Source organism: Rhinopithecus roxellana, chromosome 9 (genome assembly GCF_007565055.1).
Source record: "Rhinopithecus roxellana isolate Shanxi Qingling chromosome 9, ASM756505v1, whole genome shotgun sequence".
NCBI lineage: Eukaryota > Metazoa > Chordata > Mammalia > Primates > Cercopithecidae > Rhinopithecus > Rhinopithecus roxellana.
In genome coordinates this window covers 123,661,779-123,679,487 of record NC_044557.1, presented here as the reverse complement: position 1 = coordinate 123,679,487, position 17,709 = coordinate 123,661,779, and the positions used below count along the sequence as shown (strand labels likewise).

At 39.5% G+C, this 17,709-nt stretch overlaps 1 protein-coding gene across 2 annotated transcripts in view; it reads left to right on the top strand.

Annotated features, from left to right (window-relative positions):
- The first annotated feature begins 416 nt into the window (after positions 1–416).
- The window catches only part of STMN2 (stathmin 2), a 55,681-nt gene continuing 38,388 nt past the window's right edge, over positions 417–17,709 (top strand). Inside the window, exons 1-2 of one of the 2 annotated variants that reach the window (XM_010378493.2) lie at positions 10,528–10,532; positions 12,179–12,182. In XM_010378493.2, coding sequence (XP_010376795.1) covers positions 12,179–12,182 — 4 coding nt within the window. In that variant the 5' untranslated portion in view covers positions 10,528–10,532. Of the gene's footprint in view, positions 742–10,527; positions 10,533–12,178; positions 12,183–17,709 lie in introns of those variants that run through there. The other variant, XM_010378492.2, reaches the window with a different exon arrangement.

Sequence of the window (17,709 nt, the reverse complement as noted above, 5' to 3'; positions counted from 1 at the left end):
AGCCCCTTCGTCTGTGCCAAGGGAAGAAAACACCATGCTAGTTTAGAGATGCCTAAGTCCAGCTGTGCTAAAAGATGAAGGACAATAATGCAAGTCTGCTCTGAGCTGCCACCATAGCCAGACATAGGGTAGCCCTGAAAGACTAGAACCAAGGACAGAGCCAAAGGAGAAAGAAAATATGAAAAAGTGAAAACACAGTGTTTAAACAGAATTTTTCCAAAAGCCTGCATATAGTGAGGACTTCTCAAGCCTCTGAATCTTTTTCCATTGAATTGTGCAATGGCACATGTATGAGCAAAGTCAAGACTCCTGGCTTCTAGGTAGGCACAGCCCAGTTCTTAGCTCCTAGGAAGCTTCAGGGCTTAAAGCGCCACTCTACTTGGACTGTACTATCAGGCCCCCAAAATGGGGGGAGCCGCCAGGGAAGGACTGATTTCCATTTCAAACTGTATTCTGGTACTTTGTACTCCAGCACCATTGGCCGATCAATATTTAATGCTTGGAGATTCTGACTCTGCGGGAGTCATGTCAGGGGACCTTGGGAGCCAATCTGCTTGAGCTTCTGAGTGATAATTATTCATGGGCTCCTGCCTCTTGCTCTTTCTCTAGCACGGTCCCACTCTGCAGACTCAGTGCCTTATTCAGTCTTCTCTCTCGCTCTCTCCGCTGCTGTAGCCGGACCCTTTGCCTTCGCCACTGCTCAGCGTCTGCACATCCCTACAATGGCTAAAACAGCAATGGGTAAGGCACTGCGCCTCGTTCTCCGTCGGCTCTACCTGGAGCCCACCTCTCTTGAGCTCTAGAAGCATTCAGATATATTTTATAAAGAAAAAGACGTTAATGGTAACACAGGACCAGGAAGGACAGGGCAGTTCTGGGGGAGGTGGGAGGGCAGAGAAGAGGTCTATGGAAATCTAAAGCGAAGAATTTCTTTTAAAAGGTAGAAGCAGGTAAGTTGCTCTCCTGTGGGTAGAGAATTTATTCTGTTTCCATATTTAAAAATTAGTACTCAGTCCTGAGGGGAGGAAGCTACCTTAACTGTTTGCTTTAAATGGGCTTAAGGGACGTTTTGAAAAGTGTTTTATAACGACCTTTTTTTTTTATTTCTTCTCTAGTTTAAGAAGAAAATAGGGAAGGGGAAAAGGGAAGGTGGGAGAAAGGAAAAAGAAAATTGCAAAGTCAAAGCGGTCCCATCCCGCTGTTTGAAAGATGGGTGGAGACGGGGGGAGGGGATGGAAAGAACGGGGCACATTTTACGGTATTGTCTGGTCAGAGAAACCGCTAGTCCTGGGGTGCGGTGCAGGGAGGTAAGACGGCGGGGGACAAGGGTAGGGGTAGGAACTCCGCTCCTTTGTTTTAGGGCAAGGGAGGGGAAGGAGAGAGGAAGTCGCGGAGGGCGTGGAGGGCGCGGGTGGGCAGCTGCAGGGGCGGGGAAGCGCGCGGTGGGGAGGGGTAGAGGGACAGCGGCTTCGAAGGCGCTGGGGTGGGGTTTCTTTGTGTGCGGACCAGCGGTCCCGGGGGGAGGCACCTGCAGCGCTGGGCGCACAATGCGGACAGCCCCACCCAGTGCGGAACAGCGCAGCCCCGCCCCCCGCCCGGTGCTGCATCTTCATTCGAAAGGGGTCGGGTGGGGAGCGCAGCGTGACACCCAGAAGCCCAGCCCTGCGGGGACAGCGGCGCCACGCCCCGCGCTCCGCGCTCCCTACTCCCCGCCGCGGCTTCCAAGAGAGACCTGACCACTGACCCCGCCCTCCCCACGCTGGCCTCATTGTTCTGCTTTTGAGAGAGATGGGAAAAGTGGGTTAACATTTTTCTTTTCAGAAGCACATTACATAGAGTGTTTAGACATAGACACAGATAAAGGGTTCTTTGAAGACCTTTGATCGTTTGCGGGAAAAGCTTCTGGAACCTAGACATGTGTGTGTATAATAATAGAGATGACATGAAATCGTAATATAAAGCAAAAGAGGTCAGAGTCTTAAGTTGAGCCACGCGAAATTTCCGTTTTGTGGGTCAGACAGTGCCAAATATCGGCAATTTCATAAGCTCAGAGAGACAGACAGTAGAGACACAGGATGACCGGAAAAGATTCCGGATTCAGGGCCTTCATCCGCAATTGGCCTTGTGCCTTGAGTGCCCATGGTTCTGGCGCTCAGTGGCCCCGGGGTGGACAGGCAGGGTGGGGCCTAGGGTCCTGTGGCAGCTGGAAGCACGTGTCCCCCGGGACTCGGTTGAAGGATGCGGAGACAGGGAAAGCTGCCAAAAGAGCTCCATCTGGGTGGCTCCGCCCTGCCCCACCCTCTGCGCGAAGCGGGGGAGACCTCAGGCTCCGAGACTGGCGGGGAAGAGGAATATGGGAGGGGCACTTGAGCTGTATGCAGCCCCGGAACCTCTTTTTTCAGTCCCGCAGTCCACAACGGTCCAAGCACCCTTTGATGTGCACAGACCCCCGGCGTGGCTCTCAGCCCCAGCACCGACCCCCCTCCCAGCGGAGCGGGTGGCTCTGCAGAAAAGCTGGCTCGAGCCCCGCCCGGCCACACAAAGACGCGGCCCCACCCAGCCCGGGCGCGAGACCGCAGAGGTGACCCCTTCCCAGGGATTCAGGGAGGGCTCTCTCTTCTTGCCCACCCACGGTCCGCGGAGCTGGGGGCTTTTTTTCCCCCAGCCCAAGCCCACCGCCCACCTCTGTTCTCTATGATTTTCCAGCATGGAGACCCCGCGAGGGGCTTCTGTAAGGAAGACCCTCGCTCCTCCAGCGGGGCGCGGCTCGGCCCTACCCCTCCCAGCTGAGGCCCAGAGCCGCCTACCGCTGGCCGGGTGGGGGCGCACGTGGGGATTGGGTGCGTGGAGCGCAGCCAGCCCTGCAGAGTCCCGCGCCGCGCCCTGCGCTCCCCTCCCCGGAGCTGGGCGCTCGCCCCCGCGGTGCAGCCGGGGAGACCGATTTCTGCGCAGTGTCCTGAGCTACCCCCTCTTTCCACAATTCGCAGTTCACCCGCACGTCCAGAAAGGTTCTGAGAATGGGTGGTGGGGGCGATCTCGCTTCGCTTTCTGCACTCCTCAGAAAGGTTTCCGCTGCAGGCTAGCGGCTGCAAACTCATGGTCATCATCAGTATTACTATCATTTAAAATCATTATTATTATTTAATGATTCAGTAGACTTATTTGTTCTCATTAGTTCAAAAGGGACGTGGATTGCTCTTGGTTAAGGATTAACCCTTGTTGCGTTCACTTTGCTTCCTTCTAATTGCCCTCATCCCTTTCTCCCACAGAAAGGAAATTTTGTCTCCAGATGTTCATTTTAAGTTATAAAGCAAATATATTTTTGCTTCCTGCCAGCATTATGTATGTTCATGTGGCTAAGATACATGTGCAGGTGCTTGCTAAGAGCAGGGTTTGTGTGCCAACGATTGCTGGAAAATTCTCTGCAGAGAATTGTTTGTGGCTGCAATGGATGAGAATACACATATATAATTGAGATGTTGTGACCTTCAACATAAGGTTATATCTATAAATATATAAATATAGTTTATGCACAAAATTTTAAGGTTTTTTCCCCGAGAAACTGTTCTTCCAACTGCTGATTCTTGATACAGCCTCAATCCTACACAGATACATGGATCGTGAAATGGTAGCCTCCATCCCAATAAAAATCCCACCCCAAATACGACAAACGCAAGGATCCTTTCTGGCCATCATTTAACTGCATTTGCAAATCATGAAAAGAACACTACTTCTGCAGTATTAAAATAATAGGTTTTGAAATTAATTCCAATTTCAAAGATAATCAATTAATTATCAGGGCGAGTGCTTTTTTCCTGATTCATTAAACAATTACGTATTCAGCATGATTGTAAGAGGTGCATATAATATTCCCCATTATCTTTTCTAATGAAGTGGGCATCTTCTGAATGGATATGTAAGTAACTAGAAATGAAAAGCTGAGGATTTGGTCAGGATTTCAGGATAAAGCTGAAAGAAATGGCAGTAGTTTATCAATTAATCTCATGTATTTAGTTTATACCAGGTGAGTAAGCTGAGCCTGCAATAAACACTCTCTGACCCAGTGTAACACGTCGCAGGTAGCTAGAATGATAGGATAAATTAATAGACCTGGTGGTGTTTGTCTATGCGTGTTAACATTCTCTGAAAGAAAGTATCTTTTAAAATGATAATTAAGATTGGACAATTTGTGCTATTAAAATCTAGAACTTTAGTCATAGTTCACAATGGTTTTACAATAATGCGACTTACAGATTTGTAGTAAAATTTTCTATTCTGAAACAGAAATGAGTGTTTTTATTGTTAGAGCCATTACCTCGTTAATATTTTTAGCAAACTTTTATTTGTCACATTGAAAGCAGTTTTAATTACTTTGGGTTTTTATTTTTCAAATTACTAATGGATAGACTGTGGAATAAGCATTTGATCATTTGGCACAATATGACTTCCCATCAAATAGCTCATTCTCAGTGATTAAAAAATGCTACAAGAGGCTACATTTTACTCAGATTCAGGAAATGTCCTTTCAGAGTGCCACAAAGCTGATTCATATAATAAAATAGTTTTCTTCCCTATAATTTAAGATCAAGTAGTTACTTAGTTCTGTAAATACCTAGCAGTAGCTATCAAACAGAATTTTAAAATTAAATCTGTACAACTAACAATGAAGTGGAAGATTACACTGTTATCTGTACAACTAACAATGAAGTGGAAGAATCACTTACATATTGAATGGAAGATTTTGTCATTGATAAATTCAGACCATCTTTAGGAAAATTCCGGATTTATCAATCACCATTATTTTTTACTTCAACTGAGTGTGACTGATCATATGCTCAGGCTACCTTGGTAGCTCATTGCTCACAAGAGCCTGAAAAAAGCTGGCCTCCGAGCCCGAGGAAGCTCACAGCACAAACCTAGGCCTGGGCGTGGCCACCGGGAGCTGCTGATAGCGAACCCCAACCCACACCAGTTTCTTTTTTGGTCGTGGGAAGAAAAACACATATTATCCTGTTGTCACAAGATCTGTGACCTTATATGAAAAATGCTAGAATTTTTTCATTAAAAAAAAGAAAATACTGAATTAGCCAGTGACCCAGATGTTTTCAGAACCTAAACTGGTTCTGTCAGTTGGAAAACCTCGGTGTCTGCATTAACTTTTCACCACACTAGAGGGCAATCATGTTCTCTAAAAAAGTAGATGATTGATGTAAACCTAGTTCCAAATATTAATTGTTTCATAAAATCTTTTCTTTTACCAGGAACATTCAAGTGTTTATTCAATAAGCTGATGCCATGCTTTACCCTAGTGGATGAACAGAGCTTGTGCAATTTGCAAGGAGACAGGATGAAATGAGTGGTCATAATCTGAAAGTAGATACACGCCCTGGTTAATAATTCCCTGCCTGTTTTACTTCTCAGTTTTATTACATTGTTACTATAATACCATTTATGTTACTTCTGAGATTTTGTAGTGGATAAATAGTAGAAAAATGTCAGTAGTAATAGCAAAATTATTTAGCAGCCGAATATTTTAATGCTTAAAAATAAAGGAATAAATTAAAGAAAATCATTGTTTACTCTTTCATCGATCTGAAATGTACCCCCTGTTCAGAGCACATCTGAATATCAGAGTCTCCACCTGCAGAGAACATGCAGGTTAGTGAGTAAAACAGGCAGGTATGTGATACTGAGGAGGTGTACCAAAAACTGACTGCTATTATTTTTCCCATCTTCTAAGTCTGTCTTTCTTTTCCATTTAAAGATACTTTTTTAAATCAAGTCCAATGTGATTTCAATCTAATTTTATCAGATTTCAACAATTATTGAGCATCTCCTTGTAGTGGTGTTCTGTTTATTAGAAAATCGATGTTAATTTTAATGAAGTAAGAAGAAATATAAAGCATAAAGTAATTTGGGGTATCATCAAAAGTGGATTTTTTAAATGTATGCATTGATAGAATTATTTTTCTATTATATTTTATGTAACTCTAATCCATCTGTAAAATATTTAATAGTGTCATATTATTGTGTTCCTCAAACTTTGATGTGCATATGAATTACCTTTGATTTCCATTAAAATGCAAATTCTGATTCAATACATCTGACTTGAGGCAGACATTCTGTCTTCCGAACAAGCTCCCAGATGATGCTGATTCTGACCACCAAACACATCAGTTTTAGGGATATTAACTTGTAATATACAGGTACCCCTCCTAGTAAGCTCTGGTATTATGTCTCAACATTTTTAAATCCATGGCAATCTTTACAAAATATTTTACTTCTGAACTCATATACCTAGGGATTTTATTACTCTGGGAATTATGTGTTCTGCACCATCACTCTCTCTTAATTGGATTTTTAAAATTATATTCATATTGCAGGACTCAGCAGAAGACCTTCGAGAGAAAGGTAGAAAATAAGAATTTGGCTCTCTGTGTGAGCATGTGAGAGAGAGAGAGAGAGAGAGAGAGAGAGAGAGAGAGAGAGAGAGAGAGAGAGAGAAAGTCTGCCTAAGAAGAAATGAATGTGAATGCGGCTTCTGGGACAGTTGACAAGAATGATAAATCAATAATGCAAGCTTACTATTATTTATGAATAGCAATACTGAAGAAATTAAAACAAAAGATCACTGTCTCAATATATCTTATATTTATTATTTACCAAATTATTCTAAGAGTATTTCTTCCTGAATACCATGTGAGAAAATTCTTAAGAATTTATAGAGTATGACTACGTATTTGAAAAGAGTATGAGTGTTTTCTTCTGCTTATCTCAGTCAATAAAGGATCTTCATTATTCAATTCTAACTTTCTAAGAAAGTCAACTTACAGATAAAAGAGGATCTTCAAGGCATAGCATCAAAGACATAGTCAGGTCTCCCCTGCAGTGACTGGCTGACCACACAGCCGTCACCACCTTTCTGGAAATGTTATGCTGCAAAAATAATACAATACCTGAAATATCTCAAATTAAAAATATAGCATTTCCCAAATAGGGCACTAAAAACATGATCTCAAATAAAACTAGCTTCAGGGTGTGCAGAATATACTGTTACTCAACACAGAGTTGGACTAAGTCTCAAAGTTAGCCATTCAGTTGTTAACAGTTCATTTCAGGGTCTCTCAGAAGCTGGGAAACTGTCCATTTTTGCAATTTCTTGTACATGGAAGGAAAGGAAGACACACTAAGACAGCATTACAAAAGTAATTCATGTTCTAAATGTTTAATTCTGGCAGTCGGGCATGGCTATCTGTATAACTTCATTTGGAGATGGCAAAAATCTAAACTTGAGGGCCTCGAGCCAATAAGTCTTCCTAACTATTTCTTTACTCAAAAATTTTCCTGCAGTGGTGTTTTCTTTCAACAGTTTTTCTGGTGTATTCATACATTCCAGATTCTCTATGGGAAGTAACTTTTATCGATTGATTTAACCCTTGTATAGCACATATAACATGCAACACAGTGTTCTAAGAACTTTCCACATATTAACTGTGTTAATCACATAACAATCCTAAGAAGTAGGTTCTATTACAGATACGGAAACTGAGGCACAGAAAGTTGAAGTATCTTACTCAAGATCACACAGTTAGTCAGATCCAGAATTTGGGCCCAGGCCATCTGGCTTCGGAATCCGTGTTTCACCAGTTCCTGCTAGTCTCGTATCTGTTCCATGGTAGAGGTGCTCCCACTGTAGAGGTCACACCTGTGATACCACCATTTTATTTAAACAGACTTGAGATGGTCTTCTCCTTTCTGATCACAGACTCACCTTGAAGAGAAAATACTTCCAAATTGATGATTAGTTTTAACAGCTTACCTGGAGCTTATTCAAATAATTGTCATGATTTAGGCTTTGGGAGAAAGAGCTATGAGGCCGTGTGGGTTGTAACGTGTGAGACACATGGCATTCTGCAGGCTCAGCACAGCATCGATTTCTGGTGTGAACACACTCTGATGACCAGTTCCAGAAATAATGTTGACTTAATCCCCTCAGTCCCATCATGGTTAGCACATTTCAAAATGGCTCCTTAACTGCTTCCATAGGCCACAGATATTTAGTTTTAACATTTTGTTGAATAAAATAAATTTACGCATGCACATTTAATATAACAGATATTATTTCAAGATTCTCTTCATATTATTACCACCAAAGCAGGCAGGCAGGCAGGCAGGAGAGAACCATAGCAAGGTTCTGAATCCCTTGTGAAACATTTTTAATTATCCTTTAATAAAGGAATCAGGCCCTGTCATTTGTCAAGGAGACATTTGCAATAGTAAAACTTGTGTTTATAATAACCATTTTTATTAGTCATGATTAAAGATAACATTTTGTATACATTTGTTCTCACAAAACACTTTTATGTGAATGTAAAGGTTAATTAATGCATTTCAGCAATCATCTTGCTAGTCATCTGGAAATATAGCTTCTCTAGGAATTGTACTTAGAGAAGGAGCCACATATTATACTATAAAACGGTAACAAAAATATTTTAAGTTTTTCCTCACTTGTTGACCTCCAGAGTAAAATATTTAATACTCTGGAAAATTATAGGTTTCAAAATTTATTTTATGGCAAGAAATAGATAATTACTGTTCTCATAGAGCACGTTTAAAATAATTTATTTTTATAGAGCAAGAATATTGCCTAGGACTGAATTTTTTTTTTACAAAGATTGTAAAGCAAGACCTACAAGAGTGTCCATTTAGCAGTTATTCTTCTGGAATAATTATATTTTGGATGTTGGCGTTTGTACATTATCCATTAGGACAAGTACCCAATATAACAATAGATCATCAGGATAATAAATCTGTCTATCTTTTAGTTGTATGTCTTTATATCAGGATAAAGAGAATTGAGTAAAATTTATCTACACCTAGTCCCACAAATACTTTTACAAGAGAGCATGTTAAAGTGTAAATTAAATTTTTATTAGCATTCTACTGTGTCTTTTGGAAGATTTTTTTTTTCCCTATGAAATGCAGCCATAAAGTTTAACTTCCATTAACAAAACTGCTCACGGTAAACCTATTATAATAATAGTTTTCCAGTTTGGGCTTCCTAGTGAGGAGCAACCTAACTCACATGAAACAACCCCAATTTATAATATATTGACTGTTACAGAACTGAGACCAGAAAATCCCATCATGATGGTACTGTTATCATTTCCAGACTCTCAGAGGAAGAACATCAATCATCTCAGACACTGTTAGGATAGACTTATTGCAGCTTCCCTGGTAACTCTGCTTCAGAACATAATTATTTTTATTACTGCAGAGTTATTGTTATTTCCAACAAATATATCTACTGTTATTATTTCAGTCTTACAGCTTTATCTGAGAAATTCCAATTAGCACCCTTCTCATAATAATTATTCAAATACATGAAAAATTACCAAATTTGTTCTAGTCTTTTGATGACATATTACATGATCCTGCACTTTTGTCACTTTAAAAATTATCTTTTTATTCTACTTCTGATGATATTTTTCTTATATAGTTTTTAAAAAGGAGCAGGCAAGCATAGAAGACTAAAAAATGTTCAAAAGAAAAGTTAAACTGCATGATCTATTTATATGGGACCTTGTCGTTTTTAGAAAACATTCACCTGCTTCATCCTTTTTAATCTTCATATAATCCCTCTGAGATGGGCATAGTACACAAGTTATCTTATTTAAAGACTGGTGAATTTAAGCTCAAATAATTTATTCAGTGGCAAGCCTCAGAGGCAGACTCGGGACACAGGTCTAATGTATATTATATATAGAGAGAGAGAGAGTAATATATATGCATTACATATAATAAAGTTGTGTGTATTATTTACCTATTATGTGTATATGTAATATATAAATATGTTATATATAATGTATGTGCCTATTTCATACATATATACACATTCATACAAAATAAGGTTTAGCACTCCCTCCACTGTCCTGTAATAAAACATGCACAGTGAGAAAACCCACACACTAGGCATATTTGTCTTCAGTTTAAAGTCATTAATAGTCAGTGTCACTAGCTAAAGTAACATAGATTGGACCACCAACTTTGTTCTGAAGCCTGTGCTAGGTATTATGAGAACAAAAATAAAAATGTTCCTCACTCTTGGTGCATTTAGTCTTTTGCAGAAAAAAAAAGATCCTGTACATGTCAAATTTATAACTATAAATGGAAGTCACCATCTCACAATTTCACCATCTTAACAATTTTATTATACTGCCCTACAATATTATAAGACAGTACATAATGATACACTAGTAATATCAACTAGGAAGTACTAAGATCCACCAAAAGGCTGAAAAATTTAAATATTTAATGAGTCCATCAACCAATCTGGCCAGAGAATTCTTTAATTAAAATGCTTCCCAAATTTTACTGAGAATCAGCAGTGTTTGAGGAGCTAGCTTCCACCCCCAGAGGTTCTCACTGTATGGGTCTGAAGCAGGTCCCATGGATTTGCATTTCTAACAAGCTCTCAGGTGGTGCTGATGAGGCTGATTCAAAACTATACTTGGAGCAAACCTAAAACAGCAGTGACCTGTAAGGCCCCAAGCAGCAGGCCAGGACAGCATGTGAGTTACCTCCTCTCTGGAACTCTGCAACAAGGCATCAAGAGGTCAGAGCCTAAGTTCCCATCAGCTCTGCCTTTCTCCACCAGTGCTGCTGGCTGCATGGAAGGAAGAGCCCAGAAGGGATTCTGAGTTTTAGTCTTTTCTCCCGCTGACTCACCTTGGTCAGGTCAATTTTTCTCGCTGTTCCTCTAATTCAGCATCTGTAAAATAGCCATGTGAACTGCCTTGTCCATATCAGAAGGTCTTTTTCAGACTCAAGGAAACAAACGTGAAAGTGATTACTGTCTGTCAAGTACTATATAAATGCAAGAAGTTGAGTTTTTAAGTTGTCATTAGATATAATATAAATACCCATGTGCATGCATTTAGAATGAGTAAAGAGGGAACAAGGAGCACAATCAAAAACTGAGTCATTGGCTTTTAGAAAAATACTTTCTAAGTAATGAAAAGTGAAATAAAATGTTACTTGAGTCCCTCTGACAACAGCATCAGACATTTTGCAGTTCTTGTGATTAGAACCCACCTGGCCAGCCCTTCTTCCTCCTAAAGAAGAGCCTTCTTCTTCTTAAATGAACATTGGCTCAGAAGAAGCAATTAACTCATCCATCGTTTCATTACAGTCAGTCCACACCCAACTTTTCCCCAACTCAATCTGCTTTAAGGGAAGGGTAGTAAGTGGTGGCCCAAGATGGCAGCCATCAAGCTTAGAGAATCTCTGGAAGCAGGGGTGCCCCCAGCAAGTAGACACTGAAAATAGGAGAGGGATGATAAGCCAGAGATAAAACTCATTACTTACTTTGCTTCTGGTCCATGTCTCCCCTTTCCTGGCGCCACCTTGACACTCTACCCTCAGGGTCCACCTTCCTGAGATGGTACAAACTCTGCTCAGACAAAGCAGCCCATGTCCAAATGTCTTAAAGTTTAGTTTAAAGCTGCCTTCAAAAGTTAAAACAGAAGTGTAAAGCTCTGTGCAATTAAAAGTAATCAGCATGTCTTGGAACTCAAAAGAATGTAAAATCCTATGAAAATTAAAAAGCAGTACCACAAGTTCCCCCCAAAAGTCCTTAGGTCAGTAACTGTTCCTGTTACAGGTAAGAGAGAGCTCTAGTGGATTAGAGGCATGTGTGGGTATCCAGTGGGCATGGTTTTGAACCATGCTCCACTACTCACTATCTGAGAATTCTTAAGCAAATTTATTAATCATTTCTATATTACAATTTTCTCAGTTATGAATGAAAAAACAACACCTAAATCACATGCTTGTTAAGTAAGCAATTGATTGTTGAGCATTTGGTAATCAAAAATATTAATCCCCTTCCCTGATTCCCTAGATAAATGCTGAAAATACTAAATAAAAATAATAAAAATTTAAAGTAAACATCTCAATTCTTATACTTCATTAATTTCTACATGTATTACAAACCTAGAAATTACTTGGAATTGAGGAAATGATTACTACTCAATAATTCTCCATGGTAGAGGGAGAGTTGTTATCATATCTATGAGACAGCAACCAATATAGAATATCTCCAAGGAAAAATCCATTCTATGCAGTGCCAGAATTTAATAGTTAAGCATTTTATCTTGGTCACAGCACAATAAGCAAGATGGGTATTTAAAATAAAAGTATATTTATCTTGCATATATTTCTTATTTCATGTTTCCCTGTCATATTTTGTATCTCACCCTACTTCAAATACCTATATGCCTTCAATAAAACTGAGCCTTCTTGCTTACCCAGGAAGGCTCATCATTCAGTAGAAATAAAAAATGACTTTAGAAATATTAAAATATAAAAGTCTACACTGAGGTCTTTTGAATGCAGGAAAAAGAATTATATCACACACACACACACACACACACACACACACACACACACACATACATGCATGCATGCATATACATGCACAGAACCTCTCGTTCTTTCTTAACATCTTATCAATCCATCAGTTTCACTCCCACCCCATATCACCTGACTGTGCACAATATCTCATTGCCACCTTTCAGTCTCCTCCATGACTGGCACCCTCCTAGCTCTCCTGCTTCTACTTTAAACACCCTTCCTTCAGCTAGATCTTTTCTTTCAGGGATCCTCCAGTTACTTTCTTATCTGGATCAGTTTAGCCTTCCTCTTCTTCACCCATTAGTGGATGAGCATGACAAAGACACTTGAGTCAAATAATACAAACAGAATATAGCTTAGAGGAGTGTGGTGACGAAAAGGATATGGATACTTAGAGTTTAGGACTATTATCTCAACCACGCATGAAAGCAACGCCTTTACAACCAATAGTGTTTCAGGTACCAATCAATAATCTGTTATTGCTATTTTTAAAATCTGTAAGGTATCAGTAAAATGTAATTACTAGAGCAACAAAGATATCTTGTGAAATAAAATTAGTATTCATCTAGCATCTGAGTACAAAGGTTTAAGGGAGGATAACTACTAATACCAAAGCATTTTAAGCATTTTGTTTTGCCTCCAAAATATCAAATCATGTAAATGTATGGTACATAAACCAGGAATTATATTTATGACATAGCTGCAGACATATTAAGAGAAATACGGGCTTATACTTACTAGTATAGTACAGTTCTTTTTCATCTTAGATACTGTTGATGATAATCTGCATATAAAAATCCTCAGTATTTTTTCACATTTATAAGCCATAAAATACAGGTAATAAAATATGTTCTACTCTCTCATAAACATGGAATAGTGACAAAGGAGGAGCTTTATATGAAAGCACCATTACAATTTAAACTCTCACAAGGTCATAATATATTGCACTAAGCAGGAGAGTTCAGCTTTGAAAAAAAGGTAGGCATTTCCCTTACTTATTTAAAAAAAAAAAAAATTCTAATGAGGTTCTGGAATGCAGAGCCAAAGCATAAAGGTGGAAATAAAAGAATTGCAAGTCTTATGAACCAAAGACTTGGTTGATGATGTTTTTCAAAAAAGGTTTTGTGGTAAAACAAATAAGGTAAATGAAATTCAGTATTTAAGATGAAAAGTTTTTCTAACTTCAGGAGCAACATTGAAGAAATATTGAACTAAGCGGCTTTGAAAGAATCAGATTCCATTTGTTGAAATTGTTCTGAGAATGAATTTTTTTAAGACCGTGTACACAGTTACAGTGTGTATTAGTTATGGATTGTGGCAAGCTATGTTACAACCTACCCAAGATAAGAAATAAGGAGGCCGGGCACGGTGACTCACGCCTGTAATCCCAGCACATTGGGAGGCCGAAGCGGGCAGATCACGAGGTCAGGAGATCGAAACCATCTTGGCTAACACGGTGAAACCCCGTCTCTACTAATACAAAAAAACTAGCCGGGCGAGGTGGCGGGCGCGTGTAGTCCCAGCTACTTGGGAGGCTGAGGCAGGAGAATGGCGTAAACCTGGGAGGCGCAGTGAGCCGAGATCCGGCCACTGCACTCCAGCTTGGGTGACAGAGCGAGGCTCCATCTCAAAATAAATAAATAAATAAATAAATAAATAAACAAACAAACAAACTGGACTTTGTGTCCAGCTTGCATAGCTGAAAAGAATAAAAACCTGTCCACTTAAAACTCATTGCAGAAAGAAGATGTCACTCCTACAAATAACAAAGAGCCATGAAATTATTCTATCCAGAAAACTATATGTTTCATCCCTTTGGATAAATTTTAGAAGTGAACTACGAATACATATGGTGAGGACAGCCAGCTAAGAAGTCAAGGAGGATTTCTCAAATTTGCTGCTCAGAAAGATCATGCTCTCCACAAAACAAATAATAGCAGGCTTTTCAAGTCAGCCTTGAATCCAGCTTTCCTTGATCTTTCCTTCTTGTGAACTCTCACAAGTTTACTGTCTAACAATGAATTTGACTACTAGCCATATACCATCTTGTAGCAATATTTGTTATCATGTCCCTTGTTATTTATCATTCACCTACTCTGTTTGAGCCAGCTACAAGTCACATGTCCCATGCACTTTTTCCTATTTGATTTTTATAGCACTTTGAGACATGTCTCATTATTCCTGATTGACAGGAAAGAAATACAGAAGCCATGGAAAGTTGAGTGACTTGCTCCTGATCACAAATGTGGGCCAGGGAAGAGCCAAATTTCAAATCTAATGCTCTTTCCACTGCACTCTAGATTCCTCATTTTGAACTTTTTTTTTTTTTTTTTTTTTTTGCACTATAGACTTTTTTCCACATTTTGAACTATTTTTTTATTTTTTTACACTATAGACTTTTTTTTTCTCTTATACCCAACTATACTAATGACTTCTTTTAGGCTAGAAACTCGTTTCACTTACTTTGTCTTTCTTCGCATTGCTGCATTATTGACCAACATGTATTGGGTACTTACTGAGTCAAGTACTGTGATTGTGCCAAGTATCTTATAGGAGGATTATCATCCTCATTTTTACAGGTGAGAAAGGAAAGGAGGTAAAGTCACAGCCAACAAAAATGGTAGCACCAGGATTTGAAACAAATCAGTCTGACCCAAGTTGACTTCATTAAACACTGTACGCACAGTCTTCCTAGACATAGTAAGAGCTCTAACTGTGTTTGGTGATTTGATTATTATGACAAAGTAAGTAAGAGAAGCAGGGAGAATTGTAAGAAATAAGGCTCCACAACACTTGGCTATAGCAAAGCCCCTTAACACTTCAAAAGGTCACCCAAAGAATAAAGAACAGGCCGGGCTCGGTGGCTCACGCCTGTAATCCTAGCACTTGGGAGGCCAAAGTGGGTGGATCACCTGAGTTCAGGAGTTCGAGACCAGCTTGCACAACATGGTAAAACCCTGTCTACTACTAAAAATACAAAAATTAGCTGGGCGTGGTGGTTGCCGCTTGTAATACCAGCTACTTGGGAGACTGAGGCAGGGAGAATCGCTTGAACCCAGGAGGTGGAGGTTGCAGTGAGCCGAGATCACACCACTGCACTCCAGCCTGGGCGACAAGAGCAAAAAACTCTGTCTCAAAAAAAAAAAAAAAAAAAAGAATAAAGATCAATTTGGAGAAATTAATGCTTATTAGCAATGTCTTATACAGCACTTCAGTTTCTCAATACATTATCTAACTCAATCCTTACAACAATACCCTATCCCCATTTTGTGGATAAATATACTCATGTTCAGAAGGTTGAATAAATTATCTAAGGTTGAATAGTTCCTGACCTAGAGCTCGAATCTTCAGTTTCTATCATATTCTTGCCCTTACCCTGGGGTAACTAACATTCACTCACTAGTATAGGAGCTCAAATAAGCAAGAGAACATATAAATGAATACAAAAGAGACATTCACCTGCCTTCTCTTTTCCTTACATAGAGAAGGTTGATTATCTGCTATTGTGAAGTTTGCCTTTTGAAGGATAGAAATGAGAACACTTTCTTAAATTTTGCCTCTATGCCAAGAAATTAGAGTGGTACCACCAAGTAGTTCCATTTTCAAACTATCACTGTAGCTAAAGCTATGTGGTGAGGGCCAAGGAAGAGAAGAAGTATTCTTGCACTTCAAAATGCACAGAAATACCAGTCAGTAGCATAATATAAAGGAATTTAGTGGACAGAAGAGTTGACCTCAATCTGGCTCCAGGTAGGCTCTTAACCCCTACCCTACACTTCTTCTTCATGGGGAAGCTAACTGGGCCACTGGAAGATTCAGCAGCTACCATTTGCAGCTAAGGGACAGTCCCTCCCTGCTTAGCAACCAATGAATATGCATTTATGGAACACCAGCTAACTGCAACACACACTCCTATGTACGAGGGAAAATACAGCAGATGTTAAAGGAGATGCCTTCCCTTGCCCTCAAGAAACTTAAGTATAGTTGCAAGGAAATGATTAGCAGCAAACAAAGCCATAGAGAAGTAAGGGCTAAGGTCTGTGAAACAAGCCTGGAAAATAACTTTGTCCTTGAAAAAAACAAAAAGAAAGAAAGAAAAGAAACTCCAAGCCCCTTGTGATGGAAACCAGTAAGTTTGCTTCACTTCTGTTTTTAGGAAGATACAAACCCAGTCTTAATGAACCTCAAGGCCACAACTACTGGGGACATTTAGGAATTGTCACCACATTCTAATCTATATATCCTCTGTCTGGTCCTTCCTGTTATTATTTTGTAAAACTTCTGAAGATCTGAGCAATGTTTAAAACCATGAATCCCACTTTTTTTTATAAGTAATATTTAGGCTGAATAAACAAGAGAAAATAGGACATAAAGGGGAGCTAACATTGTGCCTTCATTTATAATGTCTTCCCAAGTTGTGAGTTTGGTTTATCAGCAATTTATCATGCCAAATTCCAAGTCAGGTTTATCTATGCAGATCAAACACTTGATTCTACTTTTGCCTTAATTTTTGGGAAGGTATGTTTATGACCAAGTCATACGGTATTTTCTGTGACAGATAAAATGCACAGGTTATTCCAATCTGACTCAGCCAGTCATAGCAACATGTAGTCCTTCTCATGTCTCAAGGATGAGTATCAAGGATTCAAATGGAATTCCAGATGGCATTCAAAAAGCTTATATTTTATGCATCACTTATTCCGTCTAACAGTAGAAAAAGACCGTTTGAAGCCAAAAATAGACCTTGCATGTAGTATGTGGAAAAGTAGAAATTGCCCTGATAGTTTAACAATTTGAAATTCGAGACATTAATTGCTTTATGAAGCATTTGTCACATCATATATAATATTTTATGCCTATCATATATATACTTATTATGAAATATAAAGAAATTATGCATTCTATCTAACTAAGACTTTGTATCCTTGACTAATATCTCTCCATTCTACCACCTCCACCCTAGCCGCTGGAAACCACCCTTCTACTCTCTGCTTCTACAAGTTCTACTTTTTTACTGAGATCATGCAGTATTTGTCTTTCTGTTCCTGGCTTATTTCACTTGGCATAATGTCCTTCAGGCCCATCCATGTTGTCACAAACGACAGAATTTCCTTCTTAAGACTGACTAGTATTCCATTGTGTATATGTAGCACATTTTCTTAATTAATTCATGTGTTGATGGACACTCAGATTGATTCCATATCTTGGCTCTTGTGAAAAATGATGCAGTGAACATAGGAGTGCAGATATCTTTTTGACATACTGATTCCACTTTTTTGGGATATATACCCAGTA